The following is a 20,376-nucleotide window of genomic DNA, read 5'->3' as shown; positions in this document are numbered from 1 at the left end:
AGCGTCAAATTCCGTTTTACACATGGAGATTTTCCATACCATGAACGAAAATTAGGGGAGATATATATTGATCAAAATACCAGTGTCGTCTTTCTCCGACGTTATCAAAGACAAAACCAGCCATGGCGTCAAAAGGAATGGTATTATTTTGGGGGTATTTCATTACATTTGATGATAAGGCTAGTGCTCCATTAATAATGATGCAACATTAGTCAAATTACACTTACACAATCAGGATAAGGTTGGAATCTAAGGACTAAGTTATATCTTAGAAAGGGCCATCCATTTATCTATTACCTCTTTTTTTAGGAAGTACGATTTCCTCATTTCTTATGGGTTTTGTTTATAACTAAACTCTGGCGCTTGGCATTAAGGGGCTAAAACAAGGCTTGGTCGGCTCGGAGTCAGTACACTGTGTCTGAGTGGGGTATTCATGTTAAACTGCAGCATGGTAGTAGATAATAAGTAAGAAGTATCCCCCCTAACCCCCTCATTTGATGACGTCACAAGTGCACCTAGTAACCCCACGTGACTGATGACGTCACAAGTGCACCTAGTAACCCCACGTGACTGATGACGTCACATAACCTTGACCTTGGGGAGGGGGGGGGGGTGTTGTCAACGTCATTGCCTCATTAATATGCAGAATAACTCATTAATATGCAAATGTATGCATGACGTCATAGGTCAATTAGGTTAATAAAGGGTCAACTGACCAAATGCAATCATGCAATTAATGACTTGACCATTCGTTAACCATAGAACATGGGATAGTAATGAATGTCCCTATATGGACATGATACTACGACCGGGGGTTGGGTTGGGTCTTGACTCACGCGGAATGGAATGTCATTGTGAGACCATTTTGGCGCGAGAACATGTGGTAAACATTTGAACCTTTTGCGTTGAAGACATTTCTCTGTGGGCATTCGGTAGCGGGCTATGTGTGGTAATATTAAAAAGCCCAGGAACAGGTTCATGTAGAAAGATCTCCCGATATTCAATTACGTTCATTAACGGTCAACTGATTGGATGCAATCATGCAATTAATTACTTGACCATTCGTTAAACGTAGAACAACACGTGTCTAAAAACAAGATGGTGGACGTTGCCACGAACGCTCACGGGCGTCACGTGTCCTCGGTTTGTATCTCGCGCCTGACCTACAAGTCAGTTCTATGGGACCCCATTCCACATCTCAGGCTAAGTTGATCCATACCTGCAATAACTCAATCATAGTCCAATATAATCATGACGTCACAGGTCAGAAAGGCTAATGAGAGGTCTGTTGTTCCAATGCACGAATGCAGTGTGTTAATGAGTCCTTCATTTAGTGAGAACGAAGCGTAGTAATGAGTGTCCCTATATGGAAGTGGCTACTACGAGGTTCAAATGTGATTCACGGGGAAAGGAATGTCATTGTTAGACATATGCCATTGATGCATGTATTTCGCGTAGTAATGACTGTCACATGTGGCAAAGAGGGGTGTGAGTTGAATTTCCATAGAAACCACATGTCCAGTTCTTAACTCTTCTAGTGTTACCTTTTATAAGCTCCTTTTTAACATTCAGTTTCCATGACAACTATATAAAACAATAAGGGTTAACAGTCTTGACTCCTAGCTAGAGGTCAGCTCGGAGAAATATAGAGTCGGTATCGCGAAACCCGTGTGTTGAAGACTGTAATGTATGCCAGTCTGGTCTAAGACGTTTTAATACTGTAAAATTCTATTCTCTTTATTCTAAAAGATGTTTGAGTTCAAAATGTCGGTTCAGTTTCCTATTTCAATTGAAAAAATACTCGTTTAACCCATACCCAGAATCATTTTCATGAGAAAAAATAGAGTGAAATAACGCAGTTTCAAGAAATTTTATACGATATCCTTTCACATGTCAACACTTTTCAATGAAAAAGAATAATGTCTCACGTTTACAAGAGTGTTTCAGTTTTAATGCATAAAACTCTTGTTCTTAAACAATCTGGTGAATAGAAACAGCTGTTTCAACGGGGGCATGTTAGGAGTATTGGGTTGTAGCGGACACGCCTGTTGACTGAGCAAACAACTGTGTTGAATGGAAACAGCTGTGTCAACAGGCGTGGCGTGTTAGGAGTTAGGTGTAATTGGTTGAAGCGGACACGCCTGTTTACTTACCAAACAAATCTCGTGAATGAAAACAGCTGAGTCAACAGGGGCTTGTTAGGAATATTGGGTTGTAGCGGACACGCCTGTTGACTGAGCAAACAACTGTGTTGAATGGAAACAGCTGTGTCAACAGGGGCGTGTTAGGAATATTGGGTTGTAGCGGACACGCCTGTTGACTGAGCAAACAACTGTGTTGAATGGAAACAGCTGTGTCAACAGGGGCGAGTTAGGAATATTGGGTTGTAATGGACACGCCTGTTGATTGAACAAACAGGTCTCACGAATGAAAACACATGTGTCAACACAACAGGGGGTGTTGAATATGTGTCAATTTTGCCCTATAAATAGCAGAGTTGTCATCTAAACCTCACATTCCGTCTCTCTTGATTCATAAATGAACATTGTGCCTATCTGTGCCATTTATTTTTCTCCCTACCAAAAGGTGACACAGGAGTTTGTTTTTCAAATTGGATAGATTTATTCTTCATACAAAAGGTAAGAGTTTTATGTTTTACATTGCATAAACAATTATATTAAAAAGATCTTCTAATTATAATTATAATTTCAGTATATCACAAGTATTACATCCTTGCATCCATTTTAAAACAGTGTAAATTTTGTCCCAAGATCTATCAAAGTTGTGATTATGAAGAACACTTCGAACTCCTTTAAATTGTCATGTTGACTTTAATAGTCTGAAAGACAAACTATTCTATTTATTATCTCTTTATTTATTTCAGAAAATAGAAGTGTTCCAAGAACATTGTTTGCTAGACTTTATGTAAAAAAAAAAAATAAATAAATAAATAAATGTCTACCCCATCTACAACACCTGTGTATACATGTGAGTTTTGTCAAAAATCCTACAGTAACAAAAAGCACATTGTTAGACATCAGAGGAATTGTGGCCCAGCTTCCAAACATTTTGATTGTCAATTATGTTCCAAATCATTCAACCGTAGTGATAACTTACAAAGACACATAAAAAGTCAACACAAAGATCCACAACCATCTACTTCTACTTCTACCTTTACTTTTACTTGTCATACATGTTCGACCACTTTCCCATCAGTGAAAGATCTCACTAAACACAGGAGACAAACCCATTCAAATCAACAAAGTGGTGGCGGGGCTGCAGCTAAACGTAGGAAAACTAATGTAGATAATCAACAGTCATGTTCCAGACAAGCAATAAATGGAAATGTCAGGGAATTTGATTTTATTCCTCAGGGCCAAGAGGGAAATGATCCCTACTATTATTTTGTGAAAATTCAACCTGACATGATTCATCACTTGAAAACAGAAATTGAAACAAAACATAGTATCAAGTGGGGACTTTGTACCCAATTTAGATTCAGCAAAACCAACTCGGACGGTCTGAATTCATTTACTGAACCTTACTTTCGAACCAAAATGTCTCCAGCCACCCAAGCTGATGATTTGGATGCGTTGTACACCGAAGCCGCAAACACAATCATGAAACTGATGGACAATTACGAAGGAGATAGTTCAAACTTAAACTTTGAAACTGTGTTGAGCGTGAAATTATCCGTGGTTAAATTTCAACCCTTTCGCGGAAGTTCGTATCTCCCCCTCCCTCCTTCGCTAGAGAACAAGCGCTGTCTGTTAAACATTAAAAACGTGGACGACGACCTCTGTTTTGCCTATTGCGTTTTGGCTCATCTGTTCCCCGTTCAGTCTGATCTGGTCGGAGAACAAGTGAGTCACTACAAGGACAAACTACACGAGTTAGATTTGAAAGGGTGTGAATTTCCCATGAGTCTTAAACATATTTCAAAATTTGAAAAAGCAAACGATCTCAGCATCAATGTGTATGGCATTGATGGAGATGAAGATCAACACCATGTTGTCTTTCCTTTGCGAGTCAGTTCCGATGTGACCCACTTACCTAAAGAACGTCATATCAATCTCCTTCTGCTAATGTCAGAAGTAGACGAGGAAGAGTCGGACGAATCCTCCATTTCACATTATGTTCTGATCACCAGTTTGCCGGCTTTGATAAGAAAAGCTGGAGACACTAACAGCAAATTCATTTGTCGGAAATGTTTGTGGACGTTTACATCTGATGATAGATTACAAAAGCACACCCCTTACTGTTATCACAAAGCTCAACGAATTAAAATGCCTGAACCAAACAAAGCCTTTAGAAGGTTCGGACTGGGTCACTATGCCAAAACAGTCAAAGTCCCCTTTGTGATCTACTGTGATTTTGAATCCGTGTTGTCACCTTTAGAACATAATGAGACATCGGAGAGGAGAAGTCACCACGTCCACGAGCACATTCCCTGTGGTTACAGTTATCAAATTGTATGTCGGGAACCCGACATGTACACATTTCCATTGAGAACCTATAGCGGCGAACGGGCCTCAGAGCATTTCATGACACATCTTTTGGAGGATTACGATCATATCACGGACATTTTAAATCATCCCGTGCCCATAAAATTAAAAGATGAGGAAAAGTTAGCTTTAGATTCGAAAACCCATTGCTATCTTTGTGGGGAGAAAGTACAGCAGAATGAGCGACACATCGATCACGATCATTTGACGGGTCGAGTCAGGGGTCTGTGTCACAATTACTGCAACGTCAACTACAACGAAGCCAAATTTGTCAATGTCATTTGTCACAATGCTTCGAGGTATGACAATCATTTGATTCTTCAAGCAGCAGAACTGTTTGCCGATCGAAAGTTGACGTGCATAGGTCAAAATTCGGAACACTTCATCATGTTTCAAATAGATCAACTTCGTTTCTTGGACAGTTTCAAATTTTTAAACACCAGCTTACAAAATTTGGCCAACAATTTGAGAAGCAAAGGCGAAGAAGAATTTGTCTATTTGACAAAGAACTTTCCCGAACATGTGGATTTGCTGACTCGAAAGTTACCCTACTTTTATGAGTATGTGGACAGTTTTGAAAAATTAGATCGAACAGAATTTCCGAGTCGTGACGACTTTTACTCTTCCTTAACGGAAGAAACCATTTCTGAACAAGACTATGCCTTCGCCCGTCACATTTGGGAGACTTTTAAAATTAGATCGGTGAGACAGTTCATGGAATTGTACGTTGCCGTAGACACTTTGATTTTGACCGATGTGTTCGAAGCATTCCGTGACATGTGTCTGAGCTACTACAGATTGGACCCGTGTCAGTACTTTACTCTCCCGGGGATGGCCATGGATGCTTGTCTTTTGATGACGGGGGTGAGCTTAGATCTTATGACCGATCCCGATATGTACAACTTTGTCTCAAACGCAGTGAGAGGAGGCGTGGCGAGTATCAATCATCGCCACGCTCAAGCCAATAACAAACACATGTCCGATTTCGACCCGTCCAAACCCGAATCTCACCTGATGTACTTTGACATTAACAATTTGTATGGTGCAGCCATGAGTTGTCCTTTACCTCAAGGTCATTTTGACTGGGTAGACGAAACAGAAATAGAGTCTATTGATTGGTTGCAACTAGACCCCGAAGGTAGCGTGGGTTACATTGTAGAGTGTGATTTGGAATATCAACGTCACCTTCATTCTGTCCATCAGTCGCTGCCCCTCGCTCCCACCAAAGAAAGCATTCCCTTTGAAGATATGTCCCCCTATCATAGAGAATTGCTCGCAGAGCTTGGTATCAAAGGGGTGAAAGCCACGGGAACCAAACTTTTTGGCACATTGAAAAACAAAGAATGTTGTCTTTCCTTTGCGAGTCAGTTCCGATGTGACCCACTTACCTAAAGAACGTCATATCAATCTCCTTCTGCTAATGTCAGAAGTAGACGAGGAAGAGTCGGACGAATCCTCCATTTCACATTATGTTCTGATCACCAGTTTGCCGGCTTTGATAAGAAAAGCTGGAGACACTAACAGCAAATTCATTTGTCGGAAATGTTTGTGGACGTTTACATCTGATGATAGATTACAAAAGCACACCCCTTACTGTTATCACAAAGCTCAACGAATTAAAATGCCTGAACCAAACAAAGCCTTTAGAAGGTTCGGACTGGGTCACTATGCCAAAACAGTCAAAGTCCCCTTTGTGATCTACTGTGATTTTGAATCCGTGTTGTCACCTTTAGAACATAATGAGACATCGGAGAGGAGAAGTCACCACGTCCACGAGCACATTCCCTGTGGTTACAGTTATCAAATTGTATGTCGGGAACCCGACATGTACACATTTCCATTGAGAACCTATAGCGGCGAACGGGCCTCAGAGCATTTCATGACACATCTTTTGGAGGATTACGATCATATCACGGACATTTTAAATCATCCCGTGCCCATAAAATTAAAAGATGAGGAAAAGTTAGCTTTAGATTCGAAAACCCATTGCTATCTTTGTGGGGAGAAAGTACAGCAGAATGAGCGACACATCGATCACGATCATTTGACGGGTCGAGTCAGGGGTCTGTGTCACAATTACTGCAACGTCAACTACAACGAAGCCAAATTTGTCAATGTCATTTGTCACAATGCTTCGAGGTATGACAATCATTTGATTCTTCAAGCAGCAGAACTGTTTGCCGATCGAAAGTTGACGTGCATAGGTCAAAATTCGGAACACTTCATCATGTTTCAAATAGATCAACTTCGTTTCTTGGACAGTTTCAAATTTTTAAACACCAGCTTACAAAATTTGGCCAACAATTTGAGAAGCAAAGGCGAAGAAGAATTTGTCTATTTGACAAAGAACTTTCCCGAACATGTGGATTTGCTGACTCGAAAGTTACCCTACTTTTATGAGTATGTGGACAGTTTTGAAAAATTAGATCGAACAGAATTTCCGAGTCGTGACGACTTTTACTCTTCCTTAACGGAAGAAACCATTTCTGAACAAGACTATGCCTTCGCCCGTCACATTTGGGAGACTTTTAAAATTAGATCGGTGAGACAGTTCATGGAATTGTACGTTGCCGTAGACACTTTGATTTTGACCGATGTGTTCGAAGCATTCCGTGACATGTGTCTGAGCTACTACAGATTGGACCCGTGTCAGTACTTTACTCTCCCGGGGATGGCCATGGATGCTTGTCTTTTGATGACGGGGGTGAGCTTAGATCTTATGACCGATCCCGATATGTACAACTTTGTCTCAAACGCAGTGAGAGGAGGCGTGGCGAGTATCAATCATCGCCACGCTCAAGCCAATAACAAACACATGTCCGATTTCGACCCGTCCAAACCCGAATCTCACCTGATGTACTTTGACATTAACAATTTGTATGGTGCAGCCATGAGTTGTCCTTTACCTCAAGGTCATTTTGACTGGGTAGACGAAACAGAAATAGAGTCTATTGATTGGTTGCAACTAGACCCCGAAGGTAGCGTGGGTTACATTGTAGAGTGTGATTTGGAATATCAACGTCACCTTCATTCTGTCCATCAGTCGCTGCCCCTCGCTCCCACCAAAGAAAGCATTCCCTTTGAAGATATGTCCCCCTATCATAGAGAATTGCTCGCAGAGCTTGGTATCAAAGGGGTGAAAGCCACGGGAACCAAACTTTTTGGCACATTGAAAAACAAAGAAAATTATATCATTTACTTGGCTACTTTGCAGCAATATTTACAATTGGGTTTGAAACTGAAAAAAGTACACAAAGTTTTGAAATTTACTCAGACCAAATGGATGAAGCCCTACATTGACTTTAACACTCAGAAACGAAAAGAAGCCACGGATGACTTTTCGAAAGATTTGTTTAAACTTCTCTCAAATGCCGTGTATGGGAAACAGTTGCAAAATGTAAGAAATTACAAACAAATTGAATTAATTGCGACCGAGGAAAGACTGCGAAGGTTTTCATCAAAATCCAATTTCAAAAGTGTAAACATCTTTTCGGAAAATTTGGTCGTGGTGAGCATGGAAAAGGTGTCTGTGACTTTGAACCAACCCGTCGCCGTGGGCTTCACCATTTTGGAACACGCAAAAAGACTTCTTTATGACTTTCACTACAATGTCATGTTGAAGGAATACGATAGTGACAATGTCAGGGTCCTCATGACAGACACGGATAGCTTGTTTTATCAAATCTGGTCCCCTGTGGGTACTCCTGTCCGCGATCCTCAAGACTTTATGTTAGCTAACACCCACCTCTTTGACACCTCAAACTATCCCGTAGACCACCCACTTCATTCAATGGAAAGACACAAGGCCATCGGTTTGATGAAAGATGAAGTGGGTGGCAAAACCATCAGAGAGTTTGTCGGACTTCGTCCCAAAAACTATAGTTTTATTTTTGACAAAACTCCTGGTGAAAGGGTTGAGAAACGCACTGCTAAAGGTGTGCAGAAAGCTTTTGTCAAAAAACATCTCCGTCACCAGATGTTTAAAGATTGTCTTTTTAAACACCAACAAAACATGTCAACATTTCATCAAATTCGATCCATTCATAACACACTCTTGACAGTCAAAGTGATCAAATTGGGTTTAACTCCTCAAGATGATAAGCGATACTTGCTGACAGATGGCATCGAATCTCGACCCTATGGGTTCAATCCTATTTAGAACTTTGTAACTAACATTCCCCATTCCAAGAAAATAAAAAATGAGATCGTCTAGCAAACAATGACTACATCCACAAAATGATGAAACCTCTGGAGTGTTCCTCGACATGTGAAAGGTAGAAGAAACATTTCATTATTGTTTTGTTTTTAAAAACTTTTGCGAAAAATATGTTGTGAAGTAAATTTTTAAAAACAGTTAGTGATGAAAGCTAGAAATAAAACTTAATGACAGATACATTGATTTGACCACAAAAAAACTTGTATGACAAAACACTTATGACAGAAAATATAAATGTCAGAAACCAAATAGGTTTGACATCAACAAATCAAAAAATTGGTTTGACAAAAACAAATAAAATAAAACACAAGAAATATGTTTGAAAGTAACAAAATATGTTACAGAAAAAAAAAAATGTCCAGGATATAAATTTTTTAAAATAAAATGTGTTTTCTATAAACAGGATGAGTGGACGAGCAACTACCTACCACTACAGGGTGAGAGGGGGAAGAGGAGAACTTATCCGAGATGGGGCACAATCGAAACGATCTCGCCTTGCTGCTTATCTTGCTGGATGTCGATCTCTGGAGAGAACCCTGAGAACACATTGTCAACGGGATAGCACATCAGCGGATATATTAACAGGACCTTTCACTATTAACGTCCGGGAAGTGAGTATTCCCGAACCAAATCAGAATCTTTGATCAAACAGAGAACAATTTGAAATGGTCCTTGAAAAGCTTTACTTGGACCGCTTACGTGTCATAGTGAATGAATTGTGCAATAGTAACTGTTATGGGTCTGAGATAAATCACCCATCGCAACGCCATCATCAGTGTTTGATGATCGAGCCTGATGAATGTGTGATGATGTACTTTGACGATGCTTTAGAAGCTGTGTCCCATGGCGACATCTTTGAAGAGGCGAGGACACAAAAGAATTCTTCTGGAGTTGACTTCCTGGACATTCAAAACCTGCCTTATGAGAATGTTGATGACTTGAACAGACATTTTTTAACTTCCAGTAGGAAGGAACGATTGGAGGCCAAATTGATTGAGATCATATGATGAGATCATGAAAGTATTCATCTACATATCATAAATAGATAATATGTCTGTTACTTAGTGTGAATAAAAGTTAGATAAAAAGAATAATGTGTTCTTTTCATGTGTGTTTCTTTCTTTGTTGAATATATTATGAACAAGAGATAACAGAATGGTTATCAGAGAGAGTTTGAATATAATTAAACCTATAAATATACTACATAAACACCCAATGAAATGTTTTTTTTTCATGTAGATCCAATCATCAAAGGTTTTAATGAACACGTGATCAACAAACCAACCAACCAACCAATGAATTTGAAATAATAGAATAGTGTCATGCTCATCATTGCGCTTAAATCACACGCATTTCTTCCTGTACATTCAGAGACTCGAGTTGTTTCAGAAAAACACAGTTACTGTATCATGGCAGAAAGGTTAGTGTTCACTCCATCTTAATTTACAATTTACATAGCTAATGTCTTTTAAGTTGTTTATCATAGTATTAGTATTCACTCGACATAGCTATTGCCTTTTAATTTGTTAATGGTGGTATTTGTCACTTTTTGGTTTGTTTAAGTAAAAAAAAATAATAACAAAGAGCTGTCACAGAAATTCTAAATTTAGTCATTCTATCTTTAAACAGAGTGGGAAGAAAAGACAAATCTACATTCTATTCCTGGAAGCAGGTCATGAAAATGCCGCACACCCTAAACGAGGCGGTCATTCACCAATCTCACGAATGGTTTCCAAATCGTGACGAATGCGTGAAAAACGCCAAGCGCAAGTTTCGAGACGATTTCAACGTCACTAAGCGAGTGATTATAAAAAAATCTTGCTGGGCACTCTCCGCGGACGAGGTCGCCGTGGCGGAGAAGATGAAACTCGTTGAAAACTTGTTGACTTTATGCTACTGTCTTCAACTCACCAAGATGATCAAACGACTGTCTCGTGAATTGTGTTTCGGGTGCATGTTCGATGCAGAAGGTGAATGGGGCCACACCTGCGATATGTCTGAACAACAACTGATGGAGAAATACTTTAACACGGCATTATCCGACGTAGACGATGGAGAGGTGCACGAGAGCTGGATAAAACTGCTGCTAGAAGACCCAAGTTTTCGAGATGTGAGGGACTTTAACTTGGTCCCGTATCGATGCAAGGACTATCGTGACTCTCAATTTAAAACGTCTCAATGGAAGGAGGGATTGAAAGAACGCGTCGAGAAAATGTTAAAGTTAGACAAAAGAATGTGAAATGTTTTTTCTTGGGACTAATTGAATGAATGTTTTGTTTGTTTATTTTAATTATGATATTGATTTGATAATAAAAATCAATGTTGAAAATTTGTATTTTGTTTGTATTTTATCTTCAGTCACACATAATGAGCGAGTGAGTGAGTGAGTTAGGGTTTAATGCCGTTTTCAACAATTGTTTTCCGTTATACCATGGCGGCAGGGTTTATAGCTGCAGGAGGAAAAGCCTGCATCACCAATGTGGTTATGTGATGCAGTGACACCTGCGAGCTTCGGCCTGGTACCTGCGAACAGACACACACAGACGCACAACAACAATGATATAAAACGAAACATCATCCATGATATTCTATCATTACACGATGAGCTCTCGAGAGATAACTTCTGACAAAGTACTAGAAGATTATTATTTCACTCCCAGAAATCCGGGCGCGTTTTTGGGTCCGAGTAAACTCAAAAAGGTGTTAAAAGGTCAATTGGAAGTTCCAGCGAGCAGTGTCAGACGGTTTGTCAACAATCAAGATGCTTACAGTTTACACAAACCCGTCAGATACCGTTTCAATCGAATGAAAGTCAGAGTGAATTCTATCGACGAAATGTTCGACGTGGATTTGGCCGACCTGTCTAGGTTTACGAAGTGGAACGATGGTGTGAGATACTTGCTGGTGGCCATCGACATATTGAGCCGCTTTGCATTCGCCCTTCCGTTAGACAATAAGAAACCCGAAACCGTCTTGAAAGCTTTCAAACACATCCTCGAACAGCGACGTCCCGGGAAGGTGAGAGTAGATGGCGGAAGCGAATTTAAGGGGGCGTTCAAGACGTTTTTAGAAAAACAAAAGATAAAACTCACCATAGCTCGCAACGAAAACATCAAAAGTAATTACGTTGAACGTTTTAACAGAACACTGAAATCACTGATCACCAGATACATGACCCACAATAACACCAAACGTTATCTGGACGTTCTGGCGGATTTAGTATCCAATTATAATCACACCCTTCATTCGTCTCTGCCTCATCTCTCTCCTGCAGATGTCGATAAAACCAACGAAGTGAAAGTGTGGGATCACCTCTATCTGGAACCTCTGAGAAAAGTCAAACCCAACATCAAGAAATACTTATTTAAAGTGGGCGACCTGGTTCGCATCTCATACCTCAGGAAACCTTTCACCAAGGAACTCGATCTCAAGTGGACGGAAGAACTGTTTAAAGTGGCTCGACGTTACAAGAAGCAAACGTTCCCTCAGTACAAGCTGAAAGATTTCCACGACGAACCCTTGATAGGTAGCTTTTACGCGAACGAACTACAGAAGGTCGAGAAAGAGGGTGATGTGCTGTGGCAAGTCGACAAAATTCTGAAAAGAAAAAAGGTGAAAGGCAAGACCCATGTTCTAGTGCGTTGGCTAGGGTGGCCCAGTTCCTTTGATTCCTACGTAGAAGAGAGCGAACTGAAAGACCTCTGATGATGGAAAAGTACGTTTTTCTCAAAAGCTCAGACTCCAAAACAACCTCCTTTCCTGAGAATTCACCCTATCATTTTCGAGTCAAATTAAATCAAAGGTTAGTCTTTGACGGATTCTGGGTGGTGTCTTTAGTCGAGCTCAATTTTGGAAAGCTGGATGCGAAAAAAATCCCCAGTGGTGACCCCTACGTGGACGTGTTATGTAACTTATGTGACAGCTCGTTGGTAGGGGAAACTCAACTGGCCTTATTGAGACGCATCGATCTGAGACAGGGGCCTACCTATACGTTTGGTAGTGAATTTACCATTCGTGTCAAATTAAAAGAAACCGACAATATTGAGCTGTATTTAAAGTCGGGGAGTACCTCTACACCGTCATTCTTAACGGAAGAGACCTACGCCACACTTCACTTAAGACGTTATCCTTTTGTGGAGTAAACATGGATGCTTCGCGCCCATTGTATTTCCCCGACTACGCCAAGTTTAAACATTACTTTGACAAACACGCGACAAGGTCATCCTCCAGACTGGTTAATGGGAAGATGCAAAGGATGGTGATTCCAGTTCATCGACAGGCAACACAACAACAAAAGGCAGATCCTCCAACTAAGGTCACTCTCCAAATGACATCCGAATCCCAAAGCGAAGTAGAGAGAGCAGAAGCACACGGCAAAAGAGAAAAGGCTTTAAAACGCAAGGCGGGGGCTAAGTGCGTCACAACCAAGAAGATACGTCGAACTGACAACATCAACGCACCTTCCAAGACGGCTAAAGTGCTCAAGTGTACCCCAGTGAAAGAAAACGACATCTTTAGTTAAATCATGGCCCTGTTGAACGACAAAGAATTCGAGGAACTGGTTCCCGAAACCTTAAATCTCTTCACTCTGCCTCCCTATCAAACCAGCGTTCAGAAACATTACTTCGTCAACGTGCGTCCTCTGAGCCAAATCAACGATTCCACACCTTTGGAATTTCACGTGTCCAATTCCGGAGGCGACTACGTCGATCTGAAGCGCACCCGTCTGCACCTCAATGTCAAAGTCACTCAAACGGACGGTACAGCATTAGCAGAAGATGAAAACGTGGCCCCCGTGAACCTGTTTTTGCAGTCGCTCTTTTCTCAAGTCACGGTCTACCTGCAGAATCAGCTCGTGTCTTCCACCAACAACCATTACGCTTACAAAAGTATGATGAAGACCCTGTTGGAGTACGGAGCCGAGGCAAAGACCACTCAGTTGACAGCTCAGCTGTTCTACAAGGACGTAGCCGAACAAAACTCCGACCTGGAGAGTAGCGACGTCACTGGATCTATCAACGGCGGAATGTCATCGAGAGCCTCCTACATAGCGGACAGCAAAGTACTGACCATGTCGGGACCCATCTACGAAGATATCTTTGACATGAACCGGTACCTGCTGAACGAGGTGGACCTGACATTGAAGATGTACAGATCGAATCCTGAATTCTGCTTGATGAGCAGCGTGACCGAGCACGAATTCAAAGTTCAAATCTTGGATGCCTACCTACAGGTATGCAAAGTCAAAGTCAACCCCGCCCTGATTTTGGCTCACAACACGCTGTTCGAAAAGACGAACGCTCTCTACCCGTATACAAAAAATGAGGTCAAGGTCACCAGCATCCCCACCACGCAGCAGACTCACTGCATAGACAACGTCTCTAACCCCGTGGCCAACAGATACGTCGTCGGATTGGTGGACAGTTCGAGTCTAAATGGCAGCTATACAGGCAACCCGTTTAATTTTAAGTCGTCCATGCTTAAAAAGATGACGTTGTACATCGATGGGGTCAGTGTTCCGGGTCAACCCACCGAAGCAGATGATGTCGCCTGTTACGTTAACATGCTAGACGGCATGGGTCTGTGGAAGGAAAACAAGGGAAACGCTATCACCAGAAGTGAATTTCTCTTGGGGAATGCCTTGTTCGTCTTCGACATTGATAAAATGTGTGCAGATTCGGAGTACCTGAACCTGGTGAAATCTGGAAGTGTGAGGCTCGAACTTGAATTCAAATGGCCACTCACCACGACGCTGAGTTGCGTCGTCTTGACTCAGAGGAATTCCATCATCGAAATCGACCAGGCTCGCAACGTGTTTGTCAAGTAACTTTCAATTCATCTAAAAGAAAAAAGCAGAGACAATATGAAAGCCTCTCAGCTTTGGTGCGCCATACAGTGTGACCCGAGTTTACAATCCCATGTCATAGGTGTTTTTGCCAAAGATACTTTGCCCACTCTGACACCTGGCCAGCGTGCCAAAGGTGTGGGACTCATTGTCAACACAGAGACTAGCACAAGAGAAGGTCGTCACTGGATCGCCATGTATTTCAAAGGGAATAAAGCAGAAATGTTTGATTCTTTATCAGAACGACCCGTGGATAAAGTATTCAATCACTATTTGAAGTCTGAGAATAGCTCCTCTTACACTCGCAATAGAAAGCAATTACAATCTTCAAACTCTGATACATGCGGATTTTTTACATTGTATTATCTGTTATGTAAATTCAAATCCAATTTACGCATGGATGATATTGTACAGCAGTTCGATACAAATGATCATTTAATCAACGATGAATACGTTTCCGCATTTGTTTGTCGCTATTTTAGATATTGTACAGATTCGTGTTCACGCCATATTCATGAGTCATGTACGAGATAATCATATGACATGGGCATGCAGTTTGTGAAATGCTTTGTTTCATGTCTATATGCTGTGGTAGAAGTCAATAAAACATCAGTTTTAGTCCTCATTGTGTCATGTTGTGTATAAATACCTATGTGAGTAGTCTATCAAAAACAGTTCTATGGTAAAGAGTGACCAAGACACATCATCACCATGGAAGAAGAATTGAAATGTCTTTTGCCTTTTCAAACCCCTACTACCATATCAGTGGTGGGCGGGTCATCGAGTGGTAAAACAGTTTGGGTTGCACAACTGCTAAAAGAAGTCAATACCATGTTCGACCCAGCACCAAACCTCATTATTTACTGTTACGCTGTTTGGCAAGATGTGTACACTGACATAGAGAGATCTGTCAACAACAACATTCGATTTCGGGATTCTCTACCAACAGAAGATGAACTAAAATCGTATTCTTTGGAGACTGACAAGAACTGTTTGCTGGTCGTCGATGATTACATGGAGCAAGTGTGTAAAAATCAGTTATTCTTACGTCTCTACAGTACTTTATCCCACCACCTCGGGATTTCCGTCATAAACATACAGCAATCAGCCTATCCCAAAGGAGAGTGTAACAGAACCATGTCTTTAAACACTCATTACTTCGTGCTGTTGTCCAACCCACGATCGGCACACGAATACAAAATTTTAGCATCACAAATATTTCCGGGTCAAGCGAAATATTTTTCGGATTCCTTCCAGGATGCTGTGAGTAGGAAAAAATACGGGTATCTCGTTATGGATGTGTCGCCCTATGCAGAAGAGGAATACGGACGTTTGCGTACGGGGATATTTCCAGGTGACGTGTGCACGGTGTACTTACCACAGTAAGGAAAAAACAACAACAACAGAAAACAAATCATTGCGCATGACATTGTTGATGTGTGACTAAGAAGTACAGATGTGCTATACCCTTTTGGTTCATTTCGCTTTCACCTCACAAACAGAACAGAACTAAGGCTCGAAACACGATGGATGTATGTGGGAGGTTTGATGTCGATTCAGTTACAGACTGCGCAGAAGTAATAGAGCGCAGTACAGATGTGTACGGAGAAAAGTTTAGCGACAGACTGAAATCCTTCGCTATCTGGCCTCTTCAGATGAAGCAGTCTCCAAAATCCATGGCAGAGGCTGGATTTATATACACAGGACAAAACGACAGAGTCTACTGTTTCAAATGCAAAATTCGCGTACACCGATGGATACCAGAAGATGACCCGATGACGGAACACTTCAGACTGTCCCCTCGCTGTACCTATATCCACATGGTGTGCGAAGAACCCAAGGTCAACAAGGAAGGGTAGAAAAAAGAAATCTCTGTTGGTTTTTTGGGGGGAGGGAGGATGCAATAAAACACTATTGGCAAGCATACACCTGTTCATTTGAGAGCGAGACAATCAAACAGTAAACACCATTATGAGTGGACTACTGGAGAAACATTTAACTTTTCTACTGATGCTGGAACAAGCTAACACCAAGCAAAGAAAAGCTTTGCTGACGCATGCATCGCGTGAACAGTTTATGGGTGTTATCACTCTGTTATTCAACATTTTAAGAGGGAATATACACTTATCGGATGAGGATAAAATTCGACTGTCGCGTCACAAGAAGTGCATTCGCTCCTTGGCCAGCAAGACAGTTAGTCGACGTGAAAAACGTGAGTTGATACTCGCACATCATTCTGTTCTCCCGGTTTGCATCAGAGCCTATCGAGCATACCTCTCGTCGTCAGCACAGTCGGGAGATAACGTTCATCATGAGCAAACCTTTGGTTCTTCTGACGAGGGAGACGTATCAAAGATTGATGACCAACCGAGAAGAACAGAATCCACAGACGACAGTGAATCAGACAGCGGAGGATCCTCAGACAGCGATTTCTAATAGACTTGACAATGATACATCACTGCCTGTTACAGAGGGACAAACTGAAAGGAAGCTCATGCTTCAAGTTCCTGACCAGTTAATCAGAGACATTTCCTCTACGAAGACAATAGGGAGGTTAATGGCTTTGTGGTTGTTCGTCAAAGAAAACATTCTGAGTGGGCAATTGAGTTTGAATAAACATTTACAAGTTGTGATGAGCAATGGAGATGTATTGCATAATTCAAACATTGTGGACTTGATTCGCTATGTCATCACGTCACCCCGTGTTCAAAGCAGACGGCATCCGGAGGGTTACCAGGAATTTCGTAAACTTTTAAGACAATTAAACGTTCCAAAGCATTTCGTGAAAAGCAGACAAAAGGAAGACAAAAAAGAAAAGCGTGTAAAAGCCTTAGTTATCAAGCGTAAAGCAGTTGATGGTGTGCCCGGGAACGCTAAATCGAGAAAGTTAGAAGCTTTTTAATGCAAATGAACATGTATATCCATATAGATGATGTACAAGTTGTCGATACAAATTATGCATAACATGAAATACATTGTTTGTAATAGTTTATGACAAACTAATGTTTACTTTTGATCAACATTGTTAACCTCTTGATGCTTTTCGTCAATTTTGTTTCTCAATGTATAATGTCATTGTGTTAAATAAAATGTAGATCTCATTATTTTTTTCCGGTGTTGTTTTTAAAAATCCCCTTTCCTCGAGAACACTCCGTTACAAAATGGTTGCAGTCTATTTCCAAATATGGGGACTGAAACAGGAGAAGAAATCTACATTTGCTTCCACATGACTTAATTGCAGTTGCAAACTTCAATTCCAAGGTCTTTTAGTTCTACAGTAAAACTCAAATCCCAAGGCATGTTTGTTCTGCAGTAAAACAATGCAGTAAACATCCCATCACTTTGTATCAATGATATGTTACTGAGGGGTTAGATGCTTTACCATCATACTACATTGTCTTTGATTAAGATGGTTCCCGATGTCAATTTGCGTGTTAAATGTATGCAGTCTTCTATTTTCCAAGGATGGACAGTGATATACAAGGAGAAGTTTAAGTCTACACTGTTTATTCACTGATGACGTCGCAAGATGCGGTAAAGTAACTTTAGAAAGAAAAGAAATATGGACTCTTTGTAGAAAATGTTCAGTGATATAAAATCATTGTTTACCATCCGTGTTGAATAAGCTGTACTTGATGAAAGTTATTTTATTAAAACTACATTCATACATATGGACATTGAGCCGTAGGCATCACGCCCTGGAGTCTGGATCCCGTCTTGTATTAACAGCAGCAGGTGTTGCGGCTATTGTATGCCCCCACGAATGTCAACAGCAGGGTTGCATACCTATTATGCTTAAACCACATCCAAACAACCACATCGTGCTTGCCCCTCCACCAAAAAAAAAAAACCCCAACAAAACAAAAACGTGTCTGACAGGTTCCCATGTGTCACATTTTTTTCACACAACACTTTCATAAATATGAACTCAGCACTCCCTCAGCAATACAGAATAGGAACTGTGGGCAAATTAAAGAATCCATTTTGTTTATCTGGTTGACTTAAAAACATCATTAGCCATGCGATCTTGGTGTTGACATATGAACGTACACATTCTCGATATTATGTGAAAGTCCGCAATACTTGTTGATATAAGGATGTAAAATTTCACAAAAAAAATAGACATCAAATAATTCTTATTAAGTTCATATTGTGCTGTTCTGTTTACATACACAAAATGAGGGCGATGATATGTCACTTATTGCTGTCAGATCTCTTCACATCGACTCAGGATGTCATTAAGCCAGCAGTCAAAATAATGTATGGTATTGTTCTCTTGGGGAAATGCGTATGTGAGCAGAATAGTTCCTCCAATAAATGTCGGTAAGTTAAACACAAGATGTAAGCATTCATCATTGTTTAAGCACTCTTCTCTGGGACAACCCATATCATACCACCCATATCATAAGTTATGATTTAAACATATTTTATTCAGTAAATATTTAGTTAAGTCGCAAGTCTGACAGTCTGATTTTACGACCGGTCAGTTAAATTAAACTGTCAACAACTCGATTGCCAAGCAATATATTTACTTATCAAACATACTCATACACGAACATGCTCTCAATCAATCTCCAATAATTATCAATTGACTTTCAAGTTATCAGGCAACGACCATTCCGTTAGCTAGCTATCGCGGTATTATAATATGTATCTAGCAAACAATGGTTACATGTTCAGTTTAAAGTTAAAACTGTCATGAAATATTACACAATGATTTTGCAAATTCGTACTTTGCAGAGTTAAAGATTATGGTTGTAAATTTCACACAGGCGAATTGGTGTTTTTCATATAATTAGTATTGTTCCTTTACAAAATTAGATCCTGATATTCTTAGTATTCAACATGCCTTTATTGAATAGCATATGATAAAATTACACCAGTTTCTTATAAGTGAAAAATCTAAGAATGAACACACCCCACGTAGCGTGTTTAGTTTAGAACCGTATGACTAGACAAATTATTCGTTTAAAATATTTGCGTTATTCAATGTCAGTCAGACAGTTGGGTGTGGGCATCTAACAGTGTCGGGACAGTCATCTAGGCCCGCAGTTTGGGTTTTCATTGTCAAAAAACGGGAGGGGTGTTTCAGTTGTATTGGAATTACCGACCATTATTTATTGGATAAAATTCAATACGCGGTACGTGAATTTTGTCTCTCCATTCACATGTATCACATGGCATGTGTATAGTAACTCATACCATATGTGAACTTTCTACAACGGAGTGGAGCAGTGGTTAACCATTCATAAGCAGACTCACGATAAATGGCATGTGGTGACCTCAATTTCAGGAGGCTCTCTGGACGTTAGTATTTCACAAAACAGCGACACTGACAAAACAAGGTGTTATGTGTATCACATATACCAACTCATTCGGACTGTTGTAAAATAAACCTCACTTGTTACCATATAAGCAATATGATCTACTGTTAGATGCGTCGACAACTGTGTACATAGTACACTAACTAAATATGGAAATATTACTATGCCCATTGAGCGTTGTAAAGAAGGTGATCACGTGACTCCCCAGCGAATATGTACTTGGTGAAGCTTGCGTTGAATTGATCATCGGGTTATCTTCCTGACCACTGGCAGAGGACACAATACACCAAACGATTAATCTTAAGGTTTTAAAAAGCTAATCATGCTAAATTCAGAATATTCTAACTTTATCTTGAGTCATAGAAATTTATCATGACAAGGGTTAACTAACACGATGCTTAGATCACCTTTTAAAAACCTTAAGATTAATCGTAAGTGTTTTGTAAAAAGACAATATAAGAATACATCGATCGATGTCTGACTTTA

General features: G+C 40.4%; 1 protein-coding gene across 1 annotated transcript; it reads left to right on the top strand.

Moving 5' to 3' along the window:
- Positions 1–13,246: 13,246 nt before the first annotated feature.
- On the top strand, positions 13,247–14,548 carry LOC139475362 (uncharacterized protein F54H12.2-like). The gene has a single exon (XM_071258586.1). It carries the CDS (start codon positions 13,247–13,249, stop codon positions 14,546–14,548), a length of 1,302 nt encoding a protein of 433 aa, XP_071114687.1.
- The last annotated feature ends 5,828 nt before the right edge of the window (positions 14,549–20,376 follow it).

Source organism: Haliotis cracherodii, unplaced genomic scaffold, assembly GCF_022045235.1.
Source record: "Haliotis cracherodii isolate W230 unplaced genomic scaffold, xgHalCrac1.p SCAF_3, whole genome shotgun sequence".
In the NCBI taxonomy this organism is placed as follows: domain Eukaryota; kingdom Metazoa; phylum Mollusca; class Gastropoda; order Lepetellida; family Haliotidae; genus Haliotis; species Haliotis cracherodii.
The sequence above is the reverse complement of the archived record's forward strand: the minus strand, read 5'-3'. Positions and strand labels throughout refer to the sequence as shown.